Source organism: Myotis myotis, unplaced genomic scaffold (assembly GCF_014108235.1).
Source record: "Myotis myotis isolate mMyoMyo1 unplaced genomic scaffold, mMyoMyo1.p scaffold_m19_p_1, whole genome shotgun sequence".
In the NCBI taxonomy this organism is placed as follows: domain Eukaryota; kingdom Metazoa; phylum Chordata; class Mammalia; order Chiroptera; family Vespertilionidae; genus Myotis; species Myotis myotis.
The window spans coordinates 68665914-68674756 of NW_023416313.1; the positions used below are offsets into that span (position 1 = coordinate 68665914).

The 8843-nt window shown below is 41.1% G+C and overlaps 1 protein-coding gene across 1 annotated transcript; it reads left to right on the forward strand.

Annotated features, from left to right (window-relative positions):
- Nucleotides 1–444: 444 nt before the first annotated feature.
- On the forward strand, nt 445–5081 carry LOC118661537 (jun dimerization protein 2-like). Its single transcript, XM_036320028.1, has 4 exons — nt 445–454; nt 4127–4160; nt 4193–4438; nt 4871–5081. Exons 1-4 carry the CDS (start codon nt 445–447, stop codon nt 5079–5081), a joined length of 501 nt encoding a protein of 166 aa, XP_036175921.1.
- Nucleotides 5082–8843: the final 3762 nt, after the last annotated feature.

Below are 8843 nucleotides of genomic sequence, written 5' to 3' on the forward strand. Positions count from 1 at the left end.
TGACTGTCAGGGTGCGCTACACTCCCACCAAGCCTTCCCCACAGCTCAGGTGTCATGCAACTTAACCACTGGACCCTTCAGGGGCAGCAAAAATGGGGAGACAAAAAGCAACCCCCAAAGGAAAGAAAAGGAGGAATCCCCCTCCCAAAGGAAATAAATGAAACAGAGGCATGCAATATGTCAGAAAAAGAATTCAGAATAATTGTCATACAGTTCATAAACTAGATGGACAAGAAAATCAACAACCTATGTAAGAATCAGGAAATCAAAAGTGATACAGCTACAATAAAACACATGATAGAAGGTTTCAACAGTAGAGTAAGAGAAGCAAAGGACTGAATTAGTGAGCTAGAAGATAGGGTAGAGAAACAAGCCGAATCTGAACAGCAAATGGAGAAAAAAATTAGAAAGGAGGAGGAGAGCCCAAGGGAGCTTTGGGACAACATGAAACAAAGTAACATACTTATAATTGGGGTGCCAAAAGGACAAGAAGAGCAGCAAGGATTAGAGAACCTATTTGAAGAAGTAATGACAGAAAACTTCCCTGATATGGGGAAGAAAAAAGTGACACAAGCACAGAGAGTCCCAAATAAGTTGAATCCCAAAAGACCCACCCCAAGATATGTCATAATTACAATGGCAAACGTTTATGGCAAAGAATCTTAAGGGCTGCAAGAGAGAGACAGAGAGTTACCTACAAAGGATCTCCCATTAGATTATCAAATGATTTCTCAACAGAAACACTTCAGGTCAGAAGGGAATGGAATGAAATATACAAAATAATGCAAAGCAAGGAACTGAATCCAAGAATACTCTATCCAGCAAGGCTATCATTCAAAATTGAAGGGGAAATCAGGAACTTCACAGACAAAAAACGGCTAAGGGAATTTATCAATACCAAGCCAGAAATGCAAGAAATTCTAAAGGGGCTGTTGTAAAAAGAAGGAAAACAAAAGGGGGAAGAAGGAAAACAGGCACAAAAAATAAAAATGGCTACAAACAATTACCTATCAATAATAACTTTAAATGTAAATGGACTAAATGCTCCAAACAAAAGACATTGAGTGACTGAATGGATAAGAAAACATGATCCTATATATGCAAGAGACCCACCTCAGAACAAGAGACTCACACAGACTGAAAATGAAGGGCTGGAAAAATATCTTTCAGGCAGATAGAAATAAAAAAAAAAAAAAGCTGGGGTAGCAATACTTATATCTGATAAAATATAAGTGAAGGCCATAACAAGAGATAAGGAAGGCCACTTCATAATACTAAAGGGATCGATACAACAAGAGGATGTAACTCTTGTAAATATTTATGCACCCAATTCAGGAGCACGAAAATCCATAAAAAAACTTCTAGAAGAAATAAAGGGAGAGATCGACAGCAATATAACCATAGTAGGGGACTTTAATACCCCACTGACACCACTGGATAAATCCTCTAGACAAAAAAATCAGCAAAGAAACAGAAATCCTAAATGACTCACTAGATCAGACAGACTTAATCGATACCTTCAGAACATTTCACCCCAAATCTACAGAATATACATTCTTCTGAAGTGCACATGGGACATTTTCAAAGATAGACCACATATTGGAGCACAGGCAAAGTCTCTCCAAATTCAAGAAGATTCAAATCATATCAAGCATCTTCTCAAACCACAATGGCTTAATATTAGAAATAAACTACAATAAAACAATCAAAAACATTCAAACACTTGGAGGCTCAGTAGCATGTTATTAAACAATGATTGGGTTACCAAAGAGATCAAAGAAGAAATTAAAAACATCCTGGAACTGAATGACAATGAAAACACAACAATCCAAAACCTATGGGACACAGTGAAAACCGTCCTGAAAGGAAAGTTGATTGCTCTACAGGCCACCTCAAAAAACAAGAAAAATAGTAATAAATTATCTAACTCTAGAACTTAAAGAATTAGAAAGAGAGAATTGCTAGAAAAGCCCAGAGTGAGCAGAAGGAAGGAGATAATAAAGATCAGGGCAGAAATAAATGACATAGAGACCAAACAAACAAACAAAAACACCCAAACAAACAAAAAAAACCAACCACAAAAAACAATACAAAAGATCAATGAAACCAAGAGCTGGTTCTTTGAAGGGATAAACAAGATTGATGAACCTCTTGCCAGGCTTACCAAGAAGCAAAGAGAGAGGACCCAAATAAACAAAATCAGAAATGAAGGAGGTGAAATAACAACAGACCCCACAGAAATACAAAGGATTGTTAAAAAATACTATGAACAACTCTACTGCAACAAATTAGACAACAAACTAGAGGAAATGGACATATTCCTAGAAAAATATGACCTTCCAAAACTCAACCAAGAAGAATAAAAAAAATCTCAACAAGCCAATAACTAAGGAGGAAATTGAAGCAGTCATCAAAAAACTTCCAGTAAACAAAAGCCCGGGGCCAGACGGCTTCATAGGGGAGTTTTACCAAACATTCAAAAGAAGAAATAAACCTATCCTTCTCAGACTATTCCAAAAAATTCCAGAGGAAGGCACACTTCCAAGCTCTTTCTATGAAGCCAGCATTACCCTAATTCCAAAGCCAGATAAAGACAACACAATGAAAGAGAATTACAGGCCAATATCCCTGATGAGCATAGATGCTAAAATCCTAACAAAATTCTAGCAAATTGGATCCACCATTACATTAGAAAGATCATACACCATGCGGGGGGCACAGCCTCAGGCCCCCTGGCTTGGCGCCAGGGCAGGGGGAGCAGCCTCAGTCCCCCGGCCCTGGCACAAGGGAATGAGGGCATGATGACCATTTGCATATTAGCTCTTTGTTTTATAGGATTAAGATAAAACTGGTTTCCCCATTCAGTAGGAAGAAACTAACCCATATGGAGTGCCTAGTGAATATCAGAGACTTTGTACACTTATTGATTCAGTCTTCACTACAACCAGTGAGGTAGATATCATGTTTCCTATTAACAGATAAGGTATAGAGCTGCCTTATTTGATGTTATTCAATTCTTAGTTAGGGGAGCAGGGATTTAATTGGAAGTTTGTTTGATTATAAATTCATGTTTTTTCCAGTTCAGCTGCTGGTCTGAAACATTTTAGGTTGTTTGATAAAATTTGGGCTTTGTAGCTTCCCTTCTCTTACCATTACATGTAAACTGAATTTGACTTCTAGGATACTGTTAATTTTCTTTTTATTGATGTAAAGGTAATAGGTACTACATGGAATTGCTACTCTAAGTGTTAGATAGAAAAAAGAATTTTTCATCTTTACATGAGTGTTTAAGATAATTCATAATAATGTATAATTATTTTAACATTGGGACACTAGGCATATATAACTCTTAATTTTTAGATTTTAGTGTAGACATCTCTGATTCAAGGTAGCCCTCTCTAAGTCTCTTAGATGGGGTTAGGGACCCTTGTGGTACTTTTCTTTCATATAACTTTAAAAAAATATTTATATTTATTGTTGAGGTTATTACATATGTCACTCATTCCCCTCCTTTGCACCCTCTACCCAATTCCCACCCGACCCTAGGCCTTCTATTACCTGTGTCCCGGGATTAAGCATATCATAATAATAAAAGGCCAGAGGTGTCACAACCAAAATGACCAAATGACTGGTCACCATGAGATGCATGGAGCACCTCTCGTTCCCCCCCCCTCCCCCCGCCCTGCAGGCTCTGGGGAACCGGAGCCATGCCACGGTCGGACTGGTCTCTGAGTTCCTCCTCCTGGCCCACAGGCCTCTGGGTCCCTCCCCCCGGCCTGCAGACTCTGGGGAACTGGAGCCATGTTGCAATCAGACTGGCCTCTGGGTCCTTTCCCCCAGCCTGCAGGCTCCGGGGAACCAATGAATGCATAAATAAGTGGAACAGCAAATCAATGTTTCACTTTCTTTCTTCTTTCCGCTATCTAAAAATCAATTTTAAAAAAGCTTTGCATATATTGAATGGTAATTATAGTTTTCTTTAATGAATAGAGAATTAAAATCATATTATAATGAGCTGAGAAGGAGTGGATGGGCACTAAATATAAAGACTTAAATCCCTGGATATATATTTGCTATAACATTGAATCATCATGAAAATTTTATGTGATTGGCATTTTACAAATAGTGCGGCGGAAAAGGGGCCGGGAAAAGAACAAAGTGGCGGCAGCCCCGTGCCAAAACAAGAAGAAGGAGCGGCAGCCCCGTGCCAAAACAAGAAGAAGGAGCGGAAGGAGCTTCTGCAGCGGGAATCTGAGTGGCTGGAGCACATGAATGCAGAGCTGAAAACCCAGATGGAGGAGCTGAAGCAGGAGTGGCAGCAGCAGCAGCTCATCCTGATGCTCAGCCGGCATCACCCCACCTGCATCGTCAGGACCGACAGCGTTAAGACCCCTGACTTAGAAGGCAACCCACTGCTGGAGCAGCTGGAGAAGAAGTGGTCATGGGCTGGGAGGAGGAGGAGGAGGAGATGATGAGGAGGAGGAGATGAGGAGAGGGAGGAGGAGGAGGGTCCCAGAGGGCTCTTTCTTGCTGCATGAAAAACTCTTCAATGAGGCTCAGCACAGCCAGCATCGGCCAGGCTATTTTGTGAAACTCAGATCAGCCACACCAGGGGAAGAAACCCAGGACCAAGAGCTGAGACCAAAGTAGTCCCGAGGGGCCTGTTCTGCCTGGGGCCAGGCTTGCGGGAGGCAGGACAGAGGCTCTGGGCGGGAGAGACACCCAACCAGGCAGCTGTGGGCGCTTCCCTGGCCTCTCCGCCAGGCACCCATCCAAAGGACCTCCGAGCAGCCAGGAAAAGCCATGAGTTTCAACCAGAATTAGGCTGAGTTTGGGACTCAGAGTGAAACTGCAATCTGCCTGCCCCCAGCCCTGACCCTGACCCTGACCCTGATCCTGATCCTGATCCTGATCCTGGTGCAAGGCTGGAGAAGGGCACAGTGCCAGGCCCTGCTGTACCCACCCACCATGGTCCAACTCAGTCCTGCCTGGAGTGCCAGCCAGGGTGCACCCTCGCTGGTCCTGCTGGAGTTGCTGTGGGCACGAGGCGCGGGCGCCCTTCCAAAGCACATACTCACTGAATGTCTACAGACTGGCTGTCCTGGCAGGGCTTTCAACTGCACATGTTTTTTATACTTTTTTAAAAAACATTTTTTACACACACAAAAAAGATTTTATACAAGCAATATATAAGGGGATTTCTATAATTACTCCATGTGATACAGTATAAATATGCTATGGTTTATTTGTTACAAACAAATATTCAGCAGTTATGGCTGTTGCGTGTAACTCCTAAGTACTGTAGTCTCTGGGTGTTGGGGGTGGCAGGGGCGGGTGCAGTGCATTTCCATCCTGGTAAACCCTTCATAGTACTCAGTTCTGTATTGCTCAGTAAACATTACTCTTACTTAAAAAAAAAAAAAGAAAGAAAGAAAGAGGGAGGCCCAGGCCACTGACCGGCAATGCTGTGGCAGGTGTGCAGCTGAGAGACCCCCCTGAGTGCACTGGGCCTCTAGTATGCATGTAAGCTTTTTGGTTATTCTCTGCCTACCCTCCCCCTTCTACCCGTCCCTCTGATGTTATTCAGTCTGTGCCGTGCTTCCATGCCTCTGGGCCTATTTTGTTTGTTCATTAGATTCTACATATAAGGGAGCTCATGAGATATTTGACTGGCTTATTTCGCTTGGCCTAATACTCTCCAGGCCCTTTATGCTGTCTCAAAGGGTAAGAGATCCTCCTTTTTTACAATTGCATAGTATTTCATTGTGTAATGTACCACAGTTCTTTTTTTATCCCTTAACCTACTGATGGGCACTTGGGCTGTTTCCAGAGCTTAGCGATTGTAAATAACACTGCTATGAACATAGGGGTGCAGATATTCTTTCTGGTTGGTGTTTCGGGATTCTTAGAATATATTCCTAGAAGTGGGGTCATTGAGGTCAAACAGCAGTTCGATTTTTAATTTTTTTGAGGAAATTCCATACTGTTTTTCATAGTGGCTGTACCAGTCTGCATTCCTACCAGCGGTGTACTAGGGTTCCCTTTTTCCCACATCCTTGCCAGCACTTGTTTGTTTTATTGATGGTAGCCATTCTGACAGGTGTGAGGAGGTACTTCATTGTTGTTTTAATTTGAATCTCTGATGATTAGTGACTTTGAGCACTTTTCCATGTCTTTTGGCCATCTGTATGTCCTCTTTGGAGAAGTGTCTATTTAAGTTCTTTGCCCATTTTTAAATAAGGTTACTTGTCTTCCTTTTGTTAAGTTGTATGAGTTCTTTATACATTTTGGGAACTAACCTCTTACCTGATGCAGCTGGTTTCATTTGCTTTTTAAATCTGGTTTCTTTTGCTGTGCAGAAGCTTTTTAGTTTGATGTGGTTCCATTTGTTTATTTTTTCCTTTGTTTCTCTTGTTCTAGTCAATGTATCTGTGAAAATTCTACTATGAGAGATATCTAAGATTTTGCTGCCTATGTTTTCTTCTAAGACTTTTATGGTTTCATGATTTACAATTAAGTGTTTTATCCATTTTGAGTTTATTCTTATGTACGGTGTAAGTTGGTGGTATAATTTCATTTTCTTTTTCCGTGTACCTGTCCAATTTTCCCAACACCATTGATTGAAGAGACTGTCTTGATTCCATAGCATGCTCTTGTCTCTGTCAAATATTAATTGAACATCATGGATTGGGTTGATTTCTGGGTTCTCTGTTCAGTTCCACTGATCTACCTATACCTGTTCTTGTGCCAGTACCAGGCTGTTTTGCATATAGTGGCTTTGTAGTATAACTTGACAGCTGGTATTGTGATGCCTCCAACTTTGTTCTTCTTTCTCAAGATTGCTGTGGCTATTCGGGGTCTTTTTGGCTCCATATACATTTTTGGATTATTTTTTCTAGATCGGTGAAATATACCAATGGTATTTCAATACAGATTGCATTTAATCTGTAGATTGCTTTGGCTACTATAGACATTTTAATAATATTAATTCTTCCAATCCATAAACATGGACTATGCTTCCATTTGTTTGTGTCGTCCATTTTTTTGTTTGAGTTTATTGGAACTCAGAAATTACATAATAGCACTACATTTGTCCAATGTCCCCTAGTTTTCTGAGTACAGGTCTTTTACCTCTTTGGTTAAGTTTATTCATAAGTATCTTAAATTTTTTTGTTACAATGGTAAATGGGATTGTTTTTAGTTTCTCTCTCAGATCATTATTGGTGTGTAAAAATGTCATTGATTTCTGGATATCAAATTTGTATGCTGCTATTTTGCTGAATTAATTTAATAACTCTAGTAATTTTTTGGTGGAATTTTTAAGGTTGTCTAGGTATAATATCATGCCATCTAAGAATAATGACAGAGAGAGAGAGAGAGAGAGAGAGAGAGAGAGAGAGAGAGAGAGAGAGAGAGAGAAAACTGTCAAAGAAGGGAGTCAGAAAGGCATGGGTGTGCTCCAGAGTGAGAGAACCATGCAGGCCCTTCCTCTGAAGGGCTTTTTTCTGGAGGCTTCAGGGGAGGATTCATTAGAATATTCATCAGCTTTCCAGGTGTTCCTCTCAGGTCCAGTTCTCCACTGATTGGTGGTGTCAGGGCAGGAGGTCATTAGTCAATGCTTAGCTCTGCCTGGCCTTGCTGCTTTTCTGGGCCTAGAGCTGAAACACAGCTGAGGCCTAGATATTATCTCTAGTTGGACCAACAGGCTGGAGGCTTTGTTTCTAAGGTGATTTGATGTGGGCCAGAACCTGACTGGCCTTAGGGCTTAATGCTTAAGGCAGTGGTTGTGTAAGGGCTTGTATGGAAGTCCTATGAGGCTATTCTCTCCCCTGTTCTTTTTTTAAAAATATATTTTATTGATTTTTTACAGAGAGGAAGGGAGAGGGATAGAGAGTTAGAAACATTGATGAGAGAGAAACATCGATCAGCCGCCTCCTGCACACTCCCCACTGGGGATGTGCCCGCAACCAAGGTACATGCCCTTGACCGGAATCGAACCTGGGACCCTTGAGTCCACAGGGCGACGCTTTATCCACTGAGCCAAACTGGCCAGGGCTCCCCTGTTCTTCTAAGGGAGTCTACTACATGACTAGTGGTATGTCAGGGGAGGAAAGATCAGGGGAGGATCTGAACCACATGACCAGTGATATGAAAGGTAAGGAGAGGAAAAGTCAGGAGAGGAAAGGTCAGGGGAGGATCTGAACCGAATGTCCAGTGATATGAAAGGTCAGGGGATCTAGCCACAAGACCAAGGATGTGCTAGGAGAGGAAAGGTCAACATGGGGGGAGGTCCCAGCCCAGTTTTACCCATTGCTAGGCAACTGGGGCTATCTGCCCTGGTGACAGATACCTGGCCTATTCTATTCTGCTCATGTTCTTCTAGCTGCCTGGAGTATCACCTCCCTCCTCAGCCAAAGCTTCAGGGAAGTTTATATTCTCTCAGGGGTCAATATGTGGTAAACATTTTTTTTTTTTAAAGTGATGGGTTTCAGAAATTATGTTAAGTACTAGTCTTTGTTACTCTGATCCAAATTATTATCTGTCTTAAACTGTTCATGCCTCATCTCTGAGTGTCATAGTTTGAAAGCTCTCATTTTGTTTTTCATATGAGTCTTAGTGTCTGTTAAATCTTGTAGCTATAAAAAATTTGGTTACATTACTTTATTGTAAGTACATTGCTTTTTTTCACTTTTAGTTGACTACAGAGAATAGATTGCTTAGTGCAAATTATAGATCATTCAACTTTGTAATCTAAACATTATAAGTTGTAATAATTATCAAAGATGAAAAGGGCTATTATCTAATAAAGATGGAAATTTGAGAGTATAGGTGTGTTTTTATTT